The sequence below is a fragment of the Condylura cristata genome, unplaced genomic scaffold (assembly GCF_000260355.1).
Source record: "Condylura cristata isolate star-nosed mole 26May11 unplaced genomic scaffold, ConCri1.0 scaffold00023, whole genome shotgun sequence".
Lineage (NCBI taxonomy): Eukaryota > Metazoa > Chordata > Mammalia > Eulipotyphla > Talpidae > Condylura > Condylura cristata.
The window spans coordinates 6651451-6676991 of NW_004567124.1; the positions used below are offsets into that span (position 1 = coordinate 6651451).

General features: G+C 38.2%; 2 protein-coding genes across 2 annotated transcripts in view; one reads left to right on the forward strand and one right to left on the reverse strand.

The window, feature by feature from the left end:
• VWA9 (von Willebrand factor A domain containing 9) overlaps nt 1-9431 on the forward strand; it is a 33107-nt gene extending 23676 nt beyond the window's left edge. Inside the window, exons 10-12 of the mRNA XM_004687659.2 lie at nt 3035-3153; nt 6237-6302; nt 8609-9431. Of these exons, the coding sequence (XP_004687716.1) occupies nt 3035-3153; nt 6237-6302; nt 8609-8860 (437 nt within the window). The 3' untranslated portion in view covers nt 8861-9431. The remainder of the gene's footprint in view (nt 1-3034; nt 3154-6236; nt 6303-8608) is intronic.
• A 657-nt stretch (nt 9432-10088) lies between these two features.
• Nucleotides 10089-25541, reverse strand: part of HACD3 (3-hydroxyacyl-CoA dehydratase 3) — a 29873-nt gene continuing 14420 nt past the window's right edge. The window contains exons 5-11 of the mRNA XM_004687663.2: nt 24752-24803; nt 23420-23530; nt 18814-18941; nt 17311-17423; nt 15442-15548; nt 14432-14563; nt 10089-11475 (exon numbers count right to left, since the gene is read on the reverse strand). Of these exons, the coding sequence (XP_004687720.1) occupies nt 11399-11475; nt 14432-14563; nt 15442-15548; nt 17311-17423; nt 18814-18941; nt 23420-23530; nt 24752-24803 (720 nt within the window). The 3' untranslated portion in view covers nt 10089-11398. The remainder of the gene's footprint in view (nt 11476-14431; nt 14564-15441; nt 15549-17310; nt 17424-18813; nt 18942-23419; nt 23531-24751; nt 24804-25541) is intronic.

The window sequence follows — 25541 nt, forward strand, 5'->3', positions numbered from 1 at the left end:
GTAACCCGCTGCACCACCAGGGAGGGCCTACACATGGTTTTTTAACTTAGTAAGGATGAGGGCCTAACTTTCTTAGCATTGCCATCCGTACCTACCCACCCAGTGCTCCAAGAAGCATATTTTTCCCTTCCTCTCTCCTTCCAGCCACCTTTTAGATTAAATCAGCATTTGTCCTTGTTAGATGATGTAAATATTACTTACAAATAGGTCATGTAGTCTACCAGGTCATTTTTCCATTGTTTGAGATTCTTTGTGCCCCGCCACCATTACTGCCTTCTTTCTTTTTCTGTTGTTTTCTGTTTACCTATCACTAGTCGCACTCATGTAAAATATATTCCTCAGGTATTTTGTCAGTTCCTTTTTTCTTAGAGTGATCTCCTATCACCTTGTGTCATAAATGAATTGACAGTTCTCTAGGCCTGTTCCCAGTCGCCGTCCTGAGTCTCCCCTCTGTACCTCTCCTGTTTCATGACTCCTGAGAAAAAGGCTCATGGAAAGTAGATGTTTTGAAATCTTGTATACTTGGAAATGTTGGTTTTACTTATATTCAATTGATAGTTTGATTGGCTATTGATTAGGAATCATATCCTCTTAGAGTTTTGAAACATTGTCTCTTCTGGCACCCAGTTTGCTGCTGAAAGTCTAGTGTCATGTCGACTGCCAGGGCTTTCACTCTGACCTGTATTCCCTCTACACTCCTGGCTTGTATGTGGCTTTTAGAATAATGAACTTAGTTGTTGGTCATCACTCATCGGCTGGACGCTCACTGGGCCCTTCCATCTGGTAATGTGTGTCCTTTAGCCCAGGGCACATGAATTTCTTCTTTGATTTTCCTCTCTGTATTCTCTTTTCTCCGTTTCTTGCACTCTTTATTTATGGTGTGTGTGTTAATGTGTATGCATGTATATAATTTTCTTATCTTTTACTTATTTTCCCATTTTTTTCTTTTGTCCTGCTATTTGTAAGATTATCTTCAACTTTATCTAGCAGCTGTTTTTAATTTCTGCTATTACAGTTGTTATTTCTGAGAGTCTCCTGCTCTTTTTTCATAAATGCATTATATCTCTTACCACATAGCCTCTTACCAGAGTGCAGCTCCAGACTGTTATAGTGCAAAATAGGCTATGGCTAGATGTTGAAATGTTTGATATTGATACTGAATATTAGAATAAAAGGGGCTAGAGAAAAATACTGCCAGAAAATTTTTGGACAACTTCATGGGGAAGTTGGGTAGATTCTGGACCTGGGATGTGGGTAAATTTCGCATTTTTCATTGGTGGAAAATGTTGGCTTTGAAACCAGACCCAGCTGAGTCACCTACCTGTGTTGTAAGTTCAGTTTCTCTGAGCCTCATTTTCCTGGTCTTTCTGGGATTAATAACATCTAATCCGCTAGGTATGCTGTAAGGAACAAAGTTATATATGTAAAATGGCACTTGGTTAAAATTTAATGAATATTTTTATAAGTTCTGTGAGACAGAAAATATCTTCTCTAGACACAATTCCTAACACAGTTTGCTGCATATTGGAGTCTGACTGTTGATCATGAACTGGCAAGTGAGAAAACCAACAAGTAAGGATTGATTATATAATAATAAGGAAGAAAGCATTCCCGGCAGAAGTAGCAAAAATAATGGTGGGGAAGTTGGAAATGAATATGTTGTATGGGAGTAGACCTTATTAAACAGGTTTGTGTATTGACAGATATTCTTGGAAATGTCTGGAAAGCTAAGCCATACTTCTTGGAGGGCAGGGGAAGAAAAGGGATTCACAGTGTTGCATGGGGCCAGTAAGGCATTACAATTAATTACCAGATTAGGCTTAGAGAACTTCTGGCTTATTTAGAGAAATTGGGCTAATTTTGGTTTTCAACATGATCATTTGAGAAAGGTACTTAAGTTCCTGAAATTGTAGGAAAATGATTTTCCTGTAGCAAAAATAATGATAATTACCAAAAATAATGATTATCACCAGAAGGTGGTAATAATGATAAAATGAGGCGCCTCCCTGATGGCCTCCCTGGTTAAAGTCTCAGCATGAGTTAGATCTTTTACCTGAGAGCTGACCATCATGGTGCAGCAGACCTCTGGTTTGCCCACAGCTCCCCTCAGCAGTAGATCTGACTTTTCTGCTCTCCACTCTGTCCATTCCTCTCACACACACACCCCCCCCACACACACACACACCTCTGGCCTATATCCCAGTTCTTATAAGCATAAATGAATAAAAATAAATCTTTTTTAAAATAAGGATAAAATGAGATGTGTGCTTTGTAATTTTGTGGCAAAGTTTCATTGACTCAGGAAGCAGCTATAAAAACAGACACTTTTTTTTTTTAATTCACATATCTCTAAAACCAACATGATTCTGGAAGCTATAAACTGATAAGCCATACGGTTTCACCAGAAATGTATTTCTTCTCTTGTCATTTTTCTATATATAATTTTCTCTTCAGCTTTGTCAGTGTGTAGATGTATGTGATCTGATCCAGCCAGTAGTCACCAGTCACATGAAGCTTTTAAAATTAAACAAAATTTAAAAATTCAACTCCTCAGTCACACTAGCCACATGGCATTTGTTCAGTAGTCACACAGGTATAGTGGCTACCATATTAACACAGGTTTAGAACATTTCTATAATTGCAGAAAGTTTTGTTGAAGTATGCTGGGGGAGAATTACAGTATGTGTTATATATAGATGTATTTAAAAATAAGTACTTTAACATTGTCATTTATTATGACTTATCTTTAGCAGCAGTTTTATCCTCTTTGATTTATAAGGCAGGTAGTGGACTTGTTTTTTCAAAAACATTGAACTACTTTCACTCTCATGGGCCCAGCTGATTTTTTTGGTCTCTTATATCAGGAACTTTCTGTTGAGTATAGGGTCCCCAACCTAACTGAAGTTAATGGATTATTGTAATTCGGGAAGTTACAGGATGTACGATAGAATGACTCAGCGAGCTTCCAGCCTAATTGGAAATGTAACTGTTTTTTGCCAAATGTCATTTCAAGAATGTTTTTTTTTCTTTTAAGATGCTAAAGAAAACCCATATGGTGAAGATGACAATAAGAGTCCATTCCCCCTGCAGCCCAAAAACAAACGCAGTTATGCCCAGAATGTGACTGTCTGGATCAAACCCAGTGGCCTGCAGGTAACATTACCATTCACATTGCTTTTCACTGTGGACAGGTCGAGGGCTTCTGGCAGACAGGCATTTGATTTGATTTTCCTTTTTTTTGATACTCAGTAATTCATTTACTTCTAATGTTTGTCATTATTTCCAAAAAGTCTTTGAGGTAGCCAACAGTAAAACACCTATCTAGAAAACATCAGTTTTTACAAAATTTAGAGCAATACAAAGCCTAGAGGAAGAGGAAAGACAATTTCATCAGGAGCCCAAGCAAAATGATAATTGTATTTGAGCAATTTGGCTCTGAACTTCCTGCAACCAAGGTCAAAAATGAAATGTGTTGGGTGATACAGTTTTTCATGTCTGATAAAAGGAAGCATGTTATTTCTCTAGACACATTCTCCTAGCATTGAATTTTAATGTAAAATTCTTGACATGGTGAAGTAATAACACAATGGGTATTATCATTAGCAACAATTTTGAGAAACATGTAAAAATCTTCCCGATGGTTATTTCTTCCATCACCACAGTAGAACTCATTGCACTGCATTGTAATTCCACAGAACACTTTCATGGGAAGCTAAGACTACATCATTATCAAGATATGTTGCTTTCAGACTAGGTACTCAGTGACATTCTCCTACTGACATAAAGTTATTTATACCTATTTTAAAAAAAAAAATCACTTCTTGAGCCTTTTTTCCCCCTTGAGCACCTTTTCTTCTCTTTGTTCCTCCATTGAGTCAGTCCAACCTAAGCCAAATGAGAAGAGGCAGTCAGACCACCCAACGACAGGAGTCATTTGTATTGACAGCATTGTCTCTTCAAACTTTTTTCCACAGAAAAGGGACACATCCTGCCACGCACAGTTAAGTGGGCAGAAGGGCCTCTTCTCTTTGTTGAAGTCCCAGGTTGTCTTTCCTGCAGCCCCTGACTGAGCACTTCCTTGTCAAAAGGATAATTAAAACCACTTTTACCACCAGTTATAGCTGACTTTTTTTTAGTTTTTAAATTTTGTACATAAAATGTACAAAAGTATACAATGCAGTGGTGTTTCATACATTCACAATGCTGTACTATTATCCATCATCACTCTTTTTGAGAACATTTCATCACCCCAAAAGGAAACCCTGTACTCATTAATCAAGATCACTCTATCTTGCCTTCTTCCCCCGAGACCTTGGCAGCCACTTTCATTTCTAGCTTTCTGTCCCATGTTTTTATCTGCTCTGATGGACATGTCATATAAATGGAATCATGTAACATGTGGCTGTTTGCATTTGACTTCTTTTACCAAGCACAGTGTACCAAGTTAACTAGTGTTATAGCATATATCATTTCTTTTTGATAACTGAACAAGATTCCAATATGTAAATATGCCATATTTTATTCATTCACTTGATGAATGTTTAGATTGTTTCCATCTTTTGGCTATTCATGTGCTGTGAACATTTGTTTATAGGTTCTTATTTGAGCATGTTTTTAGTTCTGTGGGACACATACTTAATGTGAAATTGCTAAGCCATATGGTATTTCTATTTAACTCATTAAGGAACGTCAGTAGCTTTTCAAAGTAACCACACCATTTTACTTCCCTACCAGCAATTTGAGGTTCCTATTTCTTAATATTCTCATCACTACTTCTTCCACATCCTTGCCAACACTTGTTATTTTTTCACTTTCTCTTCCTAGTATAGCCATCCTAGTAAGTGTGATGTGGGTTGTTATGCCATTGTGGTTCTGATTTACATTTCACTAATGACTATATTTCCTCATGAGCTTAGAGCCATGTGTATCTACTCGAGCACTTGGCTTTTTTTTTTTTTTTTTAATATTTATTCAGGCCCTCCCTGGTGGTGGTGCAGTGGGTTAAAGCACAGCACTGAGAAGCTAAAGCATGAGTTCGATCCCCTCCCCGGAGGTGATCCACATGGCATGGCAGACCTCTCCTGACCCTCAGCAGGTACTTCCTCGACCTGCCTGTTCTGCTCCACTCTGCTTCACTCTGTCATTGGCGAATCCTCTCACCACCCCTGCACCTCTGGCCTGTACCCTAGTTCTGTATACATAAATAAATCTTTAAAAAAAAAAAAGATTTATTCATTCATATATACAAGAACCAGGGTATAGGCCAGAGGCACGGTGGTGAAAGGATTCACTGGAGACAGAGTGGGAAGCAGAACAGGCAGACTGACTGAAATACACTGCTGAGGGGAGCAGCAGACGGGTCAGGAGAGGTCCACCCCGCCATGTGGATCACCTCCCTGGCCGGAAACTGAACTCATGGTGCAGTGGCTGCAGACAGCTTCACAGTGCTGCGTTTTAACCCACTGCACCATCAGGGAGGGCATCCTTGGCCCATTTTTTAATTGGGTTGTTTGTTGTTTTATAGTCTAGTTACCATTCTGTCTGCTGTGTTTTTATAGTCTTAATAGTATCTTTGGATGCACAAAGTTTTGGTTTTTTTTATAATAAAATAGTTTATTTTTACATCATTTTGTACGTTTTTTTTCATCTCAATTGTAATCCCCATGGGTTTCCCATGACCGAGTCACCTGTGTGCCATCACCATAGTCCCGGGATGCACAAAGTTTTTAATTTTGATAAAGTCAGTTTTTTTCTTGCTGAATTTTTTTTCTGTTGTAATGCTGAAAAAACACCATTGCTAAATGCAGATTTCTGAAGAATACTATTTTCTTACAGAAATTTTAGTTTCAGGTCCCATTATATAAGACATCTAGTCCGCTTTAACTTTGGTATATGGTGTGAGCTAAGGATCCAACTTCATTCTTTTGCATGTGGCTATCCAGTTGTCCCTGCATCATTTTTTGAAGAGACTTCTTCCCCCCATTTAAAGGTCTTGGCACCCTTGTCAAAAAGCAGCTGACCATTTTAACAAGTGTTTTTGTATCACAAGTCACCAAGGGGTGTATTACTAACGTGGAGCATTTTGAAGAAGGGCTGTGCTTTACTAATGTGACATTAATTTAAAAGAGATCCTCATCTTAAAACTAGCTTTGTTTTCATTTTCTTCAAAATTTAGAGCCTTCTTTTTATTCTCTTCCCTTGTACCACAGAATTCTAATATTGAATTTTTTTGATAGACAGATGTACAGAAGATTTTAAGAAATGCAAGGAAACTACCTGAAAAAACACAGACATTCTATAAGGTAAAAACCATCAGAATTATAGTAGAAGAGGGTGGGTCCTGGAATAGGTATCAAAAATAAGTGGTACAATACAAAACTAGCAGGCACACTATAAATTGGAGACATTCAGGGGAAGGGTCATGGAGAAGAATCAAAACAGGAGAGAAGAGCAAAAGAGATTACAGTGACAGTTCATAGGTATGTTGGTGGTGATAATTTTATGGCAATTATACCTCAGAGGAGAATGAACAACAATGTAAAAAATCTATAATTTAATGGTTCACAATAGTAAAAGTGGAGTAGGTAGCAGAGTGAACACAGACAGGAATTAGAAATGTATGCCTTATGTTTCAGTTTTTCATCAGTAAAGTCAGTAGAAGCAATAGATCCATCGTTGGTCCTAAAATCCAAGAATCAGAAGTGTTTAAATGGCTTTATTTTTTTTTAATGTTATTTTTTTAAGATTTATTTTTATTTATTTTATGCATACAAGAATTGGATGTAGGCTAGAGGTGCAGGTGCTGAGAGACAGAGACAAAGTGGGGAGCGGAACAGGTAGATCTACTGAAATATACTTCTGAAGGAATTAGCAGGTGAGACAGGAGAGTTCTGCTGCACCATATGGGGCAGCTACCTGGTGAGGGATCAAACTCAGGCAGCAGTGTCTTCCGATAGCTTGATAGGGCTGAGGCTTTAACCCCTGCACAACCAGGGAGGCCCTACATGGCCTTTTTTTGTGTGTCAAAGGGTTTCTTTGTGCTGGTACTGCTGTAAGTGGCTAAGAGGAGCTGAAGGGGCCTTAACCCTCACCATTACCATCTGGGAATCCAGTTCAACTCCCATCAACTAGTGTGTGTTAACTTCCTGGGTTGATGATTATCTAGAACATTCTTACTGATGTACCAAGAATGTATTCCAGGAATGTCTTCTTAAAAATTGTAGATTATGGAGTCCTCCATGGTAATGCTTTAGAGCAGCTCTTCTAAGCTAACTGCAGCCGCTTCAGTGCAAGTTTGATTCCCTGCTGGTGAGGTGACCCACATGGTGCAGCAGAACTCTGCTCTCTCCCCCACTGCTTCCCTCAGTAATGTATTTCAGTCTATCTATTCTGCTCCCCACTTTGGTGAATTCTTTCACCGTCCCTGAGCCTCTGGCCTGTCCCCCAGTTATGTATGTATAACTAAATTGTTTTTTAAAAATTGCACACTTATGAATTGCAAAGGAATGGTTCTCTGGAATCATGCCTACCTAGCTAATCCAGAACTGTTGGTGGTGAGAGTAAAGTTACAAGGTATGAGATGGAGGATGGGGGTGGTCATTTAGGCTCACCTTTTACTTTTTTCTGCTGCTTGGCTGAAATTGAATTAAGTGACAGTGTGAGGTATACTTTGTTGTCAATTGTGTCCTAGCTTGCTAATCTTAAAATAAGGTACACAGTCAGCCTAAGGCTAGTTGCTCTTCCGGAGAACATACATACTACTTTGAGTGTTATTGCATTACCTTTGTATCCCTGTCTTATGCAAACCTAATTATGTATCGAGCTAGTGAGACCAAGCAAGAACAGCCTTACTCAGAATTTAGCCAGAGTTGCTTAGCCTGCTGTCTACCTCCCCAACTGAAGCCCATAATCTGCACCAGCCCTTGCCAAGCACTCCTTGGCTGCAGAACTGTCTGATGACAATTGTCAGCCCTGTACTTTGGCCTTCTTGTGAACACTTTGGCCTTCTTGTGAACTTTTTACTTGTTAACAGATGACAGTGCAGAGTCAGTCAGATCCGATCATTTTACATTATCAGAACTGGAAAGAACCTCTACCAATTGATTGCTTCAGTACCTGTACTACAAGGATTTATCCAGTTTTGCAAATGAGACCACTGAGGCCCAGAGCAGCTCTACACACTGTTCCTGCTAAGTGGTTGATGAGGCATTTTGCATTTCTCTGCTTCTGTCAACTTCATAACTTTCAGAACCTTCTTCCAAAATGTTCATTGTCATTAAGCCATAAGGGATGTATGCAGAGTGCCCCACCATGTTTGGCGTAAGTGCTCACTAACTGTGCTGTTGGTAGCCTGTGTTGCAATCAGCTCTCTTCTGTGCCTCCCTTTCTGATTATAAAGCGCTATCTCCTTGTCCTGTCATTGCACTCTGTTATTATTGGCATCTCTACAATAAGCAGTTGTGCTCAGATAAAAATGCCCACTAAAGTTTGGGGTCAAGGACAACTTATTTTAAGCTGAGCACTCAGATAGTGTATGGTTGAGAACGCACCCCAAGAACATAAGTGCTTTTTGTTTGTTTGTTTGTTTGTTTTTTTAATCTTGTTCCAGGAGCTGAACCGTTTGCGAAAGGCAGCTCTGGCCTTTGGTTTCTTGGATCTGCTCAAAGGGGTGGCTGATATGCTGGAAAGGGAGTGCACGTTGCTGCCAGACACAGCCCATCCTGATGCTGCATTCCAGCTGACCCATGCTGCCCAGCAGCTCAAGCTGGCCAGTACTGGCACCACTGAGTATGTTGGCTATGATCACAACATCACACCTTTACATACAGACTTCTCTGGGAGCAGCACTGAAAGAATGTGAAGCTGACTTTGAAGCCTGCCTTTTTTCATTTCATGTGAAAATGATTTAGGGTAAAAACATTCCCAGTCTGTCCACCGCTGCAGTAAGCCACCCAAAGACTTCTCTGAAGCTGCTTGTGAAGTACCATTGGTGGTTTAAGTGACTCCATTGCAGCCTGAGACAGGCTCTGAAGCGGGGGGGTTGGCTGCTTGGGCTTTGACTTTAATTTTGTGGGGCTTAGAATCTTTAAAACACTGAAAAGTAATTGTTCCCATGATTCGTGTATCTCCTGAGAAGCTTAACGGACTGACGGATGAGCACAGAGCTCTCTGCTGCTCCTTCAGGAATCCTAACCAGCAAGGGTTCTCAGGCTTCTGGAAAGGCAGCTTCTCTTCTCTCCTCTCTAAACCATAAAGACATTTCAAGCTTCTGTCCTTGGAAAGGGCAATCCAGACTGCCTGGAACTTGCTAATAAGTACAAGCCTGACACCATGAGGTTTCAGAACTTCATTTCAGAACTTTTAGAACTTGCAAAGTCTTGATGGTAACCTTTGCTATGTCTTGAGATAAAGATTTTTAAACAATGACCATATGTGCATAAAATAATTCTTGTTTAAAATTTTTCTAATTAAAATATTTGATTTTCTATAAAATAGTTTCAATGGGAAATTAATGGGTCTTACAGCTTTTTGGTCCTGTCTTCTGAATATAATTTCAGCTTCTTAATACTAGTTCATAAGCCATGAAGATTCCTTGGTTTCCATACTGACTTCCTTCTTTCTGACATTGGTTAGGGCTCATTGCTTCAGCTAGGGTCCAGTTAAGAATCTGACAGATGACTGTAGCCCATTAGGCTGCAATTCCTCAGCTAGTTTCATAACCTTAGGCAAGTCATGTGATTTCTCCAGGCTTTATTTGTATCATCAGTGCTTTCAAACTGCTGTATTATTCTCCCAGGCTTTAGCCCAGGAAACCAATTTTGGTTTTTTTCTTATTATTGAAGTAACAATGATTTACTAGGTATGATTCAAGGTAACTGGCTCATACCTCATGCACATCCCCACATTCCACCCATCACCAGAGCACTCACATTCGTTTTCATATACCACTGGGCACCCTTCTCACTGTGTTCCCACCCCAAAGAAACCACTTTGATTTAACACACTGAGCTGCTATATGACATTTTTTTCTAAACAAAGGAGTTATCACTAATGATTTGGGAAATAAATGATCTTTAAATACAAATTAGTATTTTGATTGTAAATGTTTAATAGAAATACACAATCTTCCTTTTTCAAATAGCAGTGAACAGGTTTATAACAATCACTAAGAACACAAGATTCTGCCACAAAGATGCAGTATATCTACTGCAAAGCTGCTCTGCCCAGTTACACATAGAAAGTAAGCTGAAAGAACATCAGAAGTTATTATAAACAGGAACTGACAGAAGATACAACATGCAAAGTATCCTTCAGTGCAATGAACTTAGAAAATAATCAGCCAGCCTATGCTAATCAGCTGTTTTCAGGTCAAGCCAATTTCCATCTTAAGCTCAGAGAAACAGCATAACTCATTGTATCTCCTTTCCCCAAGAACAATGGGAATGGCACAACAAGAAAAAGCTATAATACCTTAGATTCTTTAATACAAGCGTTACTTCTAACACTTATTTTACGGAATGCATTAGAGGAAACATGTTTTTCACAGTGGCCAAACTTCACAATGTCTATAGTTTTTTCCGAAGGTGTGTTTGGTCTGGCCTGTTTCCAGTTTGCTTCAGCCAGCAGCTGTTTTACTGACCCCCTACAGTCATTTGGGTTTGGAACTCTTAAAATCTCATTGTTTTCTAAGAAATGTTTCATCTTGCTTGAGTGTTGAAAATAGTTCTGATTTAGCTAGGAATGATGTAAGTAATCATGGTGTTCCAATGTTCTGACTGGTTTCTCTCAAATCATTCTGTGCCTCTCCAAGTGCCTACTCAGGTAAGCCCTGTAGTAACAGATGTTAAAGAGGTCAAGAGATGTCAGACTTGTTCTCTAGCCCCACGAGGATTCAACCATTTAATTAATGACTGAATCTAACCTGATTTTCAAAACGTCAATGCCACCCCACTTACCAATACTCCCTTGGATACAGAATGTGTTAGGCCCTGCCTGAGTCACTTTCACAGCCTTCTACAGAACATCATTTTGCTTTCTTTCACAAGTAATAGCTGAGAAGAACAAATCCCAACTATAAGAATGGCCTGTACCTGGTAAGGTCAGGACACCGGTGAAACAGACCGACTAGACAGGGAGTGGGTTGGGAAGGGCTTTTACTGTCACTAATGGAATACACAAGAATGAATCTGCCATCAGATATTAGGAATCCATTGCAATCATGCAAGACTACACTAAGATAATACAGTAAGTTCAGGAATGTCATTGGGGGGAAAGGGAAGATAGCCTCGCTGAGAATTTGACCATTTAACATTAAAAAAACATACATCAGTACAAGAAGGTAAAACTGTAAGAATTATAGATTAGGCTCAAACTGGCAAGAAGTCATCTAAATCTCTTCTTACTGGATCTTTTTCTTTTTTTGTCCATAGCGCCGCCTGCGCTGTTTATAAAGATGACGGAAATTTATGTATAACCCTGCAAGAGAGAAAAGGTTAGTCAGAAATGAGAATCTTTTTGCCTTTGTTTACATCAGAAGCTCTCAGGACAAAGACAGTTTCTAGTTGTCTGTTTTTTACTTCCCACTTACTGCAACTGCTCAGGAAACACAACTTAGAACAAATCATTAACAACGCATTCGAGGCAGCTCAGTTTTTCCCCAGTGGGTTTACAATCTAATTTTCTCCAAAGTTTTATTCTGAAATTTCATAATTTTCAAAAAGGAGATTGTCATTGTACAGTGAATACCACCAAGATTTAAATTTTAACTTTTTTTAAAAGATTTTATTTTTGCATAGAAGAACTGGGGTGTAAGGTCAGAGGTGCATAGGGTGAGATTCACCAGAGAGAATGGGAAGCAGAACAGGCATCATATCTACTGACATACCCTGCTGAGGGGAGCAGCGTACCAGACAGGCAAGGTCTGCTGTGCCATGTGAGTCAGATCCCTGGCAGGGACCGAACTCAGGCCCCAGAGGGCAGGTAGGCCTTCCTTGTGGTAGCACTGAGACTGAATTCCTAGGCTACCAGGGAGTCCCAGGTTTTTTTTAATATATTTTTAGTTACCCATTTACCTAAACAGTCCTTTTACCCCCCCCCTTTTTTTTTTTAAACATTTAACATCTAAACATTTCACTAGAGCTCAGTATTTTCTCTCTTTTTAAAGCAGGATTTGCATAAAATGAAATATAAAATCTGAATAGAAATAACCTAATTTTTAGTTCAAGGCTATCCAAAAATTTGTATTAAGCAATAATCTAAAATTTTTTAGGAAGCAGGATTCTTTGAATGAAAAAATACAGGATTTCAGAGTTTGAAAAACAAATCTCACTTCTGCTTGACTACTAACTAGTTCTCTGTCTTAGCCTCATCTCAAATTCCTCATTGTACAGCGGTTCAAAATGCTTATTTTACAGATTTATTGTGAGAACATATATTTTAAAAAGTGCTCTGGTCTATACATACTTTGGAGGTAACACTGCTTCTGAATTATTTAAATTTAGTATTTCTTTCACTCTGAAGAATAAGAATAATCATTATAGGCAACTAAATATGAGTATATAAAGTCCTGCAATTTAGAGTTTGTAGCAATATAACATGAACAAAAGCAACTAGGCTTTAACATACTCTTTCACCCTTCTAACTTTTTTAGAAAGACATTTTAAGTGCTTGCAATATTTATTACTATGACACTTTCACTATGCCCCTATCTCTTGAAGCCTAGTTACAGTTACAATGGTATTATCTAGTGACAGAAAAATAGACTTCTTTTAATTGGTGCATTTTGCAAACTGAAGTTTACTCTTTTCAAAAGGCCAAACATATAGACATTTTTGGTTTAAAATCTTTCTGAAATGGACTATACACTTCCTGAAAAATAAAATAATTTAATAAAACTTAGCCTTTGGCAAATGATGAACTATACCTATAAGTATGTTATTGAACTGTTTCTGCCATGTGTGGCAGCCTGAGGGGTAGGATGTAGTAGGGTTCCCTCCCCTAAAACTAAATAAAATATCACTAGGTGTACTTTTTGTGGTCTCTTCCTTGTCTAGGATGGCAAGCCTCCAAGATGGTTCTCAAAGACCCCGACACCACATGGTATTTCCTACACTATGTAGTTCCCTCCCAAAATGTACAAGGTTGGCCTGTGTGACCAACAGAATGTGGCAAAATAGTAAGAAACTTCTGAGATGAAGTTATCAGCTTCTGACTCTCTCTGTTCCCACCTCTGGGGGAAGCTGTATCATGTGGAGCCACATGGAGCAGTACCATGACAAGAATCTGAAGCCTCCAGTCCACGGCTACATTAGTGACTTTAGAGCAGGTCCTCTATCCCAATGAAGACTGCAGAGGCTGTAGAGTTAGCTGAGCTAACAGCTTGACTGAAATCACTTAAGTGACCCTGATGCAGCTAAGCTGCTTTCTGACACTCAGAAACTTAGAAAATAAACATTTGATTGAACTTGCTAAGTTCTAGGGTAATGTATTACACAGCAGTAGATAATTACTATATTATCTGCTGTCACATCCTTCTGTTTGCTGAGAGACCAGACAGCCACACTTATTTAGGGCTGCTTCCAGACTTCTGTGAACTAAAACAAGGAGAAACATACATTATAATAAAATGTGTTTGAACTTTGTTATCTACTAGCCCTTCTGTCAGGAAGGCTTTTAAAAAAAACTTCTATTTATTTACACATACAGGAACTGAGGCACACGCCAGGGGTATGGTGGGTAACAGGGTTCACTAGAGACAGTGGGGAGCAGAACAGGCAAATCCACTGAAATATACTACTGAGGGGAGCACTGGGCGGGTCAGAAGAGGTCTGCCATGCCATGTGGGTCACCCCCATGGCCAGGGATGGAACTCTTGCTGCAGTGGCTGTGGATAGCTTCATAGTGCTGTGCTTAAACCTATTGTGCCACCAGGGAGGGCTCCTATATCTCTTACTTTTATAATAATGTTTTCCCTTCTTTCACTTATTACTTTTTACGAATTTTAAGGCAAGAAGTTATGGCATCTCTCAACTGCTCAGGATTTTATTGCCTTCTTCCTTATTTTCAATTGTTTTATCACTTTTGTAAACTCTGGGTAAGGAATCTAACACTGAAATTAGTAAAAGTAAAATGAGTTCTTACTCTACTTTAAAAGAGCTTCTTACATTATGTTGAACATGAGCTATCTTATACTCATGAATTTCCAATGACCAAAAGTATTTCAAGAAGATAACCACTGGAGATGTGGGGAAAAATACTTCAAACATATAGCATACTCTCCTAGTGGGTCTTTTTGGCAATGTAATCTTTCTCTAACTCTATATGACTCTTTTGGAAATAAGACTCCTAATAAGGACTTTTAAAACTTTGAATCGTTTAATGTTACCCTCTACGAAGTAATATGAAAAAAACCTATTACAGAGCTAGTACTTACCTAAAAATAACATTATAAGATAAATCTGAAGAAAAAAGGAAAATCTAACTTTGATTTTTACTGGATATGGCAATGTAAAACTGAATCTTCCTGTTTCATTGAATACTGGAATGGACTGGATCACAGAGACAGCTGAAAGCAGAAACAAGAACTTGTTAGAAACAAATGAAATACAGTGACATATAACAAAAGAATTTTCTAGCCCCTCAAAATTTCAGTTTGGGGTTTGTTAGAACTATTCCTTGTCCTTTTGTATGGAGGGCTCATGATTCTTGGGCCCCAACCCCCATTTTTCCTAGAGGATAAGCCTATAAGCTAAAAACAGAAAGATAGATGAGGACTAGTCATTTGAGTACATTGATCTTCAGTTTCCTATTTTACAAGTAAAAAGAAAATTCCCTACCTAACTTATTTACTGGGGTTTTGTTTTTTTTTTCTAAAGATTTATTTATTTAAGCATACAAGAACTGAGGTATAGGCCAGAGGTTTGGGGGTGAGATGATTCACCAGAGACAGAGTAGGGAGCAGAACAGGCAAATGTATTGAAATGCTCTGCTGAGGGGAGCAGCGGGCAGGTCAGGAGAGGTCTACAGCGCCATCTGGCTCACCTCCCTGACTGGGAATTTGAACTCGTGCTGCAGTGGCTGCAGACAGCTTCACAGTGCTGTGCTTGCACAGTGCTGTACTTCACAGTGCAGTGGCTGCAGATAGCTTCACCCACTGCACCACCAAGGAGGGCCTATGGGGTATTTTTCAGAATAAGATGATCTATGGACCTTATTTGGAAAATTAAGAATACCACATAAATAGGAAGCATATAGTATATGACTACCCAACTTCCAAACCTTACAAAATAATCTATTTTCCTGGGACAGTTTAGTACCAGAAGTACAATGGAGAAGTCCCTGAAAAGTCCATTACTTATATATCACACTAATGCTGGTAGAGTGAGCAAGAAAAATCTGGCCTATTAGCTTAGCTTTACTTGGAGCTAGAGTTCCTGAAAGTACCTTCTGCCAAACATCCCAGAGGATAGATAGGAATCCATACGGTGTAACGAAGCCATGTGAGCACCTTCCAATCCATGTCAATGCAACAAAGCATATAGAAGGGGTACCTATTGAAAGTAAAAGAGAAAATAATTTTATTTATGTTTTAAAAAGGTTTATTTTTTGAACAACTATATACCAGAGACATTTTATGGGGTGGAGTGGGGAACGGGATCAAAAACAGTGGGGGAAAGGAAATGCACTGAACTATGGTGATGGCACATAGGTGATTTGGTGATGGGAAGCCCATGGGGATTACAACTGAGATGGAAAAAGGCACAAAATGATGTAAAAATAAACTATTATATTATTTTTAAAAAGTTTATTTTTATTCATATATACATACAAGAACTGGAGACAGAGTGGGGAGCAGAACAAGAGAACTGACTGAAATACACTGCTAACGAGAACAGCAGGCAAGACAGGAGAGGTCTGCTGTGCCATGTGGGTCAGCTCCCTGACCAGGGATTGAACTCATGCCACAATGGTTGGTGATAGCTTGATACTGCTGACACTTAACCCCTTGCACCAGCATGGAGGCTTAAAGCATCATACAAGAAGCGTTTCATAACCAGCCTCCCATGGCTTCTTCAAAACAGAACTGTCATCTTCCCATCATTTCTTCCCAAATTTTCAAAGGATCTAAACTCTTTAATCACAGGTGAAGTTTAGGTCTCAAAGGATTCCTCTTTGGAATAGTTCAGTATAGAAGCTGTTTAGATTTATTCCTAGTTCTATGTTACAGTTGGGCATGGTGACAATTTATCTCTGGATAAATTAACTGTTATCAAAATTAAAGTATACAAAAGACCTGTAATCTAGAATCACATTCTATTTAAAAAGAGCTACCATAAGAAAATAATCTTGTTTCTTCCCAAAAAGTAAAAGTTAATTTAAGTATCGATAATCTAAGACCAAAAATGCAATTATAAGAAGGGCAGGATTCTGGTGGGAAAATTGTATGATGCAGGATAGAAATCACATTCAATAATGTGATGTAGGTAGGGTGGGTGGTTAGGTAGGTGGGTAGGTGGGTAGATAGGTAGGTAGGTAGGCGGATGTACAATGCCATACACCTGAAACCTATACAATGTTATAAACCAACATTACTTCAATAAAACAATTGTCAAGTACATAATCTGTTTCACCTTTGTATTAAATAGATCACTAGCAGATATACTAGGTGCCACAGGATGGAGAACACAGTTAAGACCGTCTGGGAGTGCTAGTAACTTCTCCTTCTGACCTGTTTGTCAAAGTACTACCAAACCTAGAGCCGGGGAATGGACTTGCAAAATTCTTGCTCCCAAAAATATGACTCATGTATGGTATGGTAAAGACAAATACATTTACTTTCATTGAATCATTTTTTAAAAATATTTCTTCTACCAACAACTAAGAATGGAAGAATCAGATGTCAACTAAAACTTCAGTAATTTTGTAGCAAAAGGCTGGTTTGATTAATTTTACCCAACCTGGATTATCCCTTCATTCCAAGTCTTTTAGCCCTTTAAAAAGTTTTTTCATATGAAATGAATTCTCTTTCCAAAAAGACAGCCAAGTTCTGAAGGATGGTTAAGATGGGCTTTTCAGTCATTGGATCTTTTCCTCTGCTCCCCAGTGCTTAGGGCAGTGCTGAAATCCAATGACTGCTTTAAAAAAAAAAAAAAAAAAACTCTGCCTCACATTTGCAGAGCACACAGATGTAGCTAGAACTATCCACACACATAATCTTACTCCCAAACCAAATGAGAATGGCAAGACTCCCTCAAAGACAGCTGCTTCTGAGAGAGAGAAACATACGAGCATCATGCTTACATTTATACCCACCTGAAAATTTCAATTGTGCTCCACAGGTAAAACACAAAGAAGACTACGGCTTTGTTTTGCATTTCTTCCATGGTGCCAAAGATGATAAACAAAATGAAATTTCTTCCAAGAAGCTATTAGGACCCATAAGAAAGAGAAATGTTTAAAAAAAAAAAAATTTATATATATATATATATGTAAATGTATTACCTAAAACCTAACCCTACTAAGCACAGAGTAAATAGAAACTTATTCATCTGTTTCAGTTTGGGAAAAAGTTGAAGTGCCTACACCAGTCTTTCTGAATAGTAAAATAGTAACTTTTAAAAAATACACACATTCAAACATCTTAAAGAATACTGCCAAATGAACATTTTTGTCATTTGCCAAGTTGAGAAATAGACCATTACTATTATGCACTTTCCCAAAGTAACTACTATCCTGGATTAATTATGCCCCTGCTCACCTTCATAAATTTGCCCCTTATGCAATATATTATTTCATTTTAACTTTTTTGAAAGTTTTTGAAATCAACTTTTGTGTATTACTCTGTGACTTGCTTTTTATTCAATGTTATGCTCCTGAAACTCACCCATGCTAATGCATGTGGCACCGCCCAGCTCCAGATAGATACACTTAACACTATGTTCACATGACAAGTGCTCCCTGGTGCTGTGTGATGTAGAGTATTGAACCTGACCCTCCATCTTGCCCTAGAAATTCTAGCTTAATGTTTTGTTGTACTTAGTGCTGGATATATAAAAAAAAAATTCCATATTAGTAGGTGATTCACTATAACTAAACAAGGAAATAAACTCTAAAAATAACATTTTTACTTAAAATCAACCCTTTACCATTCATCTGATACTATCAGAATACCAGGCTGGTATACCAGAAACACACGGAACTATAAAAACCGTACTCCAAAAGAGACTAAGCAACAATGACCTGATTCCCCTTGAGTACTAGGTAGGTGGTATTTAATCATCATCATTACATAGCCAGGAAAGAGAGAAGAAGGATGAAAAACTCTGATGCCCCATTTCTAATAATATCCTTCTAAATATTAGGAAACATGGTGAATGTTTTGTGGGGACAGATCCCCATTGAGTCAAAAGAGCCACCTTCCTATTTGGAATACATGTATGTATATCATGCGTATATATACACACACACAAACAGTTCCTAGGTATTATGCTTTATCTACTCAACATGGCAGGAAACCAAACACATCTATAAGCAAGAAAGAGGGATACGTTTTCAGATTCCCTAGTTCTACAGTTTTTAAAATAACTTTATTATTTCATAGAGCTGTCATAAACAGTAAAAAAGACATGAAATAGCAAATAACTACATTGGAAAAATATCCCTGGGCTTAAATTTTCCCTTCTTATTAAAATAAAACAATGCTATTTCCTGTAGAAATAGGTTTTATTAATTGAGACTTCTCAGCAAATTGTGACAACCTATTAAATAAGCCCAGAAATATTTCATTCCCCACCCTTGGGCTCAACTGTTCAATACCTGAATAAGAGAAGGTACCACTGGTGACTTAGTGACTCCAATTGCTGCATTGATAGTTTCTACCACTGACAGCATCTGGCAGAAATACATCATGTCAGCCATGGTGTGGAATGTGTCATAGAAGGATTCTATGGGACAAATGTATATTAAAAATAAACCAAGTGGCAAATTCCAACAGAATTATTTATCAAAGCATGTAACTCCTTATATGAAAGGAATTTTATAAAAGGTATAATGAATATCCAATCAGATATTAAGCTGGAAGAGAACACATCTATGGGGTCAAAGTAACCAGTAAACTTGTACTGGTTACCAGGAAGCTAATAGACAAACCCCCTATGTGACCTTCTCACTTTAAAAGGCAAGGAAGTCTAAATGAACATATAGACTTCATCCAGTTATAATAAGCTGAAAAATCTATGTATCAGTAACAGTGACAATTCTTTGCAGGTCCATCATCTCATTTAATTTAAAACTATATCACATATATTCAATATATATATATTCAGTATATCACATATATTGAATGCTAACTAGTCTTTTAAAATCTCAAAAACTGTATAATCATAAATAAATGCAGAAGTGTAAAAGAACTAAATAGGGCCCTCCCTGTTGGTACAGCGGGTTAAAGCATAGCACTAAGAAGGTAAAGTCACTTCAGCATGAGTTTGAGCCCAGCCCCAGGTGTAGCCTCTCACCACCCCCACACTTCTGGCCTATACCCCAGTTCTGTATGCATAAATAAATCTTAAAAAAAAAAGTAAATAAAATCAATTTTTTAAAATCTTAATTGTATTTATATATTTAATCCTATAATTCTTATTCAGAGAATCTTTTTAAAAATCAGAAAATTAATCAAAAAGCTTATATTATGGGCTCTCCCTAGTGGTGCAGCAGGTTAAAGCAGAGCACTAAGCTAAAGCCACTTCAGTATCAGTTTGATCTCCGCCCTGGAGATGATCCACATAGCACCGCAGACCTCTCCTGACCAGCCTGCTGCTCTCCTCAGCAGTAGTATACTGCATCATCTGCCTGTTCTGCTCTCCACTCTGTCTCTGGTGACTCCTCTCAACCCCTGCACCTCTGGCCTGTACCCCAGTACTGTATAAATAAATAAATCTTCAAAAAAAAAAAGTTTGGTATATGGAAAATAAGATTAGATCTTATTGCTTTGCCTAACTTAATGGGACTTCACCCCTATTTCAATTCAGGGATAGCAATCTGATTTCTAGAATGAGAATCACAATAAGGTATAAAATGCTTATCAAAACTTGAAAAACAAATGCATTTTATATATATATATGTATATAGTATGACTATAATTATTTTTCAACTTCAGGAGAAAAAGACTAAAAGAAAATGTAAAGAAAAATGGATAAATGGATCATCTTTATTCACCTCCCCTTCCTCCACCATTGCTCCCCCATGGTTTTTCCTCATTTTCCAAATCTTCTTAAATCAGAACTTTTTTTTTTTAAGATGTATTTATTCATACACAACTGGGGTACTGCCAGAGATGCAGGGGTGGTGAGAGGCTTCACCAGAGACAAAGTGGGGAGCAGAACAGGTAGATAGAGGAAGTACACTGCTGAGGTGAGCAGCAGGCGGGTCTGGAGAGGTCTGCCATGCTGTGTGGATCCTCCTGGGCTGAAGATGGAATTTGCCCTGAAGAGGCTGCGGCTAGCTTGCAGTGCTGCGTCCTAACCCATTGTGCCACCAGGGAGGCCCTAAATCAGAACTTTTATGATTAAAAAAATGTTTTGAAAGTACTAAAGCATATCATATACTAACAGAACAAAAATTTAAGTAGTAGTAGTATAAAACGGTATGCTCTTTCTGGGTAGTATACATCAAAGTTCTTAAAAACAATTTGCCCTTTTTATCTCTAATTCCACTTCAGGAATTGCTCATAAGGAAGTTATATGGGTTTGGCTAGATATACACCAAGGTACCAAGAAATCTGTTGCTCTCATAGATGAGATTATAATTTTTTGTCTTATTTATTTCTTGATGTTTTTGTAATACTAATTTTTGTAATTTGGAAAAAATAAAAAAGTGTACTTAATTTAAAAAGTACTCACTAACAGAGGAAAAGACAAGTTCAAACAAGAGTTTCTAGATAAGCCAGAGTTTGCTGCTGTTTCCATCATATAAGAAATTTAGTATGTGTTTACACGAAAAGGCAAAGTATGCAGTAGAATTGCTATAGAAAGTATGGAAATTGCTATTTATCAACGCCCTTTATTCAAAAGGAGAAAGCTGCAAAGGGCAAACCATAACTTCAGTGCCAGGCCTTACTACATCTCTGAGAACTGATAAAGAATTAAACCAGCAGTTTCATTCCAGGAAACAGTTGGGAAGGGACTAAGAACTAAAATAGAAATTACAAATCTAGAAAGCTTACTTTAAATACATGATGCAGTAACTTAGCAAATTTTGGAGTGGCTCACCTAGCAGTAAGCATGCTGGCATGGAACACTCAGAATCAACCCAACTGTGTTGGGTTAAACAAAATATTCATGCCTTTGAATATCCCTACTTTTACTCCTTGGGACTTATGGTAACTCCACACGATAAAAGCTACAGGTTTGAGAATAAATATGTCTGAGACTTCTGTGTTTTTTTTAAGCAACATTCCTGTGTCCCTCCCTTTGTCCTTTCAGTCACACAGGACCACAGGCACTAGGCATTTGGGAATTTTTTCACTACCTTGATACTGTGCTCTAAAGGCTTCCAAGGTGTAAGGACTGGAAAAACATCATGCACTTCTTTTAAGTAATCCAGCATTAATCACAATTCACCTTCTATAAAACCCAAATGGGAAAACTTCTGACTAAAGAATAAATCAGTCCACTGGATTTTTATCTCTTTATGAATGGATTTTATATTTTCCATTACACTTAAATTTCCCCCATATTTATTTTATAAAATAAAGAAGAAATGTTTATTATCCACATTAAAACCATTTGAAATAGTATATTTCCTTCCAATCTTTTTGTACGTATTGGTTGAGTTTTTTCCCCTTTTTATATGGGTATGTTCAATCTTGAAGAATAAATTCATAATTTTTTTTTGGACTATCATTATGTATTTTTCCATGCTATTATAAACTTTAAATACTTCATATTTGCTTCTCAGCATTTCATTAGTGACTATTAGGAAGCAATTCTTCAATAATTAGATATTCATCTTCTAACTTGTCACTAATATAAATGCCATGCTACATATCTTCTTGTAAAAGCATTTCTCATAATTAGAATTATTTTTTAGAACATTTCCAGAAGTGAACCAGGATACATTTTTACTCTTCCATATGTTACTGGCAACTTTTGAAAGGAGATATGAGGTGATTTCACTGGTAATTTAACAATATTATACAGCTGCTGCTCTGATAACTAACTAGGGAAATGAAGACAGTTAAGGGGGAAATCAATTAGAATGCTTTGGCCATAAACCTTAGAGGAGAGTGACTTAGAGAATAAGTGACTTAGAATGGTTGCAAAAAGTGAATTATTAGCAGACAGATTTTAGGTATATTTATGATACCAGTGTAATCAGATGGATTTGGGGCATATCATTCCTTAAAACAGAGGCTTTCTATTTTTCCTTAAAGTATTTATACATACATAAAAAAATTATTGACCAACAGCTCCCTTTTTATTGATTCATGATTGCTTTTAATCGTTTATGTAACGGGTTTATAAAATGTAAGAGCTATTCTTGAGCCACCTACCTACTCAACTGATTAACACTAATTCAATACTATTTCAATTATCATTCTTTCACATCACTCAGGTAGATAAAGTCCTCTCCCATCACTTTTTCTTCCCTTAAATTCTATCACTTATTTACTGTTTATAAAATTTCAGAACACTTTAGATCATATTCTCAAATTTTCCTTTGTTAATAACTTTGGTCAGACTTTTGTCAAACATAAGTTAATTTGGTAAGAACCAGCACTTTATGATAGTCTTTTCATTTTTAGAATAGTCCAGTAGATAATCTATTTAGGCTCCAAAAGGGTGAGATCCCTTTTGGGACGAGGTGTATTACATTCATTTATTTAGTGATAAATGTACTAACAAGCACTGAACACGAAGGAAGTGCACTGGGCTAGCTATGTGGACATGGAACATTTCTAAGCCTAATTCATCACCAGTTAAAAGGGCAAAATATCCAGTGTTGGTTTCATAAGACAGTAAGAACAAAGGGATGTGAGAGTACCATGAAAGGCATGAAGTACCACACAAATATGAGGGATTATTTTAATATCAAAGACAGAATGTTACTTTTTTTTTTTAAAGATTTGTTTATTTACACATGTAGAACAGGGGTGCGGGGGGTGAGAGGACTCACCAGAGACAGAGTGGGGAGCAGAACAGGCAGATGTGCTGAAACACACTGCTGAGGGGAGCAGCAGGTGGGTCAGGAGAGGCCTGTCACACCATGTGGCAGGGATCGAACGCATGCTGCAATGCTGTGGACAGCTCCACAGTGCTGTGCTTTAGCCCGCTGCACCACCAGGGAGGCCCCAGAATGTTACTTCTGATGAGTCATGGGCCAAACTACTGAAAAAAGAAAACTAGTCTTGAAATTTTGTACTTGCCTTTTCCCAGGATAAAGAACCGCACTGTCATGTTGACAAACATCCAAGAGAATCCCAAGAACTGCACCAGATTATACATGAACAGATATCCTTTCTTCAGACTTGTAAGAGCTAAAAAGCAAAGCAAGGCAACAAGCTGTTAAAAGCAGTAGTTTCAACAGAAGAGGGATGGATGTGAGGGGAATATCTTAATGACTACATTCCTCTATCTTACTTGGGCCCTTAAGTACCCACACAAAAATGTGGCCCAAGTCTGCACCAGCCTGGGCTCCCTACCCCATAAAGTAAGATAATCTGAACCATCATCCCCAGCAAGCAAGGCAAGAAAGCTAGCTGTGTACCCCCCAGGGACTCGGTGGTTGCAGGCACCCTCAAGGGCACCACATTCCTGGTGGTGGTGGGCTCCTCTTGCCCTGTGAAGGGGAAAGCGAGCCCGCCAGCAGCTCCAACTCTTGCCCAACTCTCAGTCTGAGGGCGCAGAAGAGGGAGCCCTTCTCTCAGTGCCAGAGGAGGTGAAGCCATTGCCCCTAGTCTGCATGACCCCCGTGGGGGGGATAGGGCAGGATGAGAAGTTGGCTCTGTACTGCAACAAGGTGCTACAGGCAGAAGATGCAGAAAAATTAAGGCTGAAAGACAAAGACCACTAAACTTTCAAAAACATCAATTTAGAATGAGGAAGCCTTTATTCTGCTTTTCAGAATTAAGTTTTGTGTAGACCTTAATGGTTCTCCCATGGTAAACTCTTTTGAGCACAGGTGCTCTACCTCAAGGGTATAATACAATGCTTCCATGCAACAAGAATTTAATAGATACAAACAATTTAACCCTTGTCACCCAAAAGATAATACATTTACAGAGTTTCTTGCTTAAGTGGTTGGACAGGTAGAAATAGAACTTGACTTTTGAAAATTTAATGGGTAGAGTGTATACAGAACACTCTCCATCTTTTAAGGCTGACTATCACACTTATCTGTGGCACAGCCCTTGCAGTCTCTGCTGAGAGAAAACCACCAAGCTAGAAGAAGTGCAGCCTTAGACCTATGTGGTAATTTCCACATGTCGATGTAGCACTGCCTGCCACCTAACATTAGGCCAGTCAGGAAAATGAGGTTCCATTCTGCTGTAACAATCTTGGTTTACTCAGATGATTTTAAGCCCCGAACAGAAAGGAAACATTAAAAGTAAGGCATCTGATGTGTATATGCACAGTTCAAATACTGCAGATTAAGGATTTCTCATAAACTCACCTCTTTAATATTAGCTCTCTCATCCATACCCACATCTTTATCACAAGTTAAGTGGTTATCTACCGAAACAGCAGAGGCAACTTACTTTCAGGGGAGCCTTGGTTTTCAATTCTGAGTTTATTTAGGCGTTCTTCTTCCTAAAATTTGGATAGAAGTTTTCCAAGTGCACATTAGAATTCCCAGATGTGTGCAGAAGTTCATATGTTGGATAAGTTGTCTAACTCCTCAAAGCCACCTTGTCCAGTGTATTCATATTACACTGGGGAAAATGCCCCAGCTCATGGTTCAAAAGAGCCTCACTCCTCGTTACTAGATAGCACTAGCTTGACAGAATGCCCAGCCACTGCTCACAGAATTAAACCAATCAGCTGGCTTCCAAACTACAAAATCAGTGGCCTCAAAATCTTAGAACTGAAAAAGACATCCAGAATATGCAACACAATTGTAAAAACAAATAAAATTTAAGGTAAGAAATAGATTGCCACCTTATTTTTTAAGACTGCTAGAGTTTTAAGATAATTTTTTCAAAATCATGTCTCTCACATCAGTATAAAAAGAAGTCAAGGTCATGTCTCAAACATCAGCATGAACTCACATTAGGGTGATATAGATAGCTAAGAAATAACTGGATGTAAGTCAGAATATTTATAGATAGATATATATATGCATGACTATATGCACACATATCCTGCTTTGTTCTTACAGCTGAGAGAACCCCAACAGTGATGAGCACATAATACCAAGATCTCAGTTTCTACTATTAAAAGAACAGAGTTCCTTGAAGAATGGTTGATTCTAGGACTGGAGCAGAGACTGTATCAGATAAGCCAGGAGCAGCTTATAATGCCAGCAATTTCATGAACAACAAAAAAAAA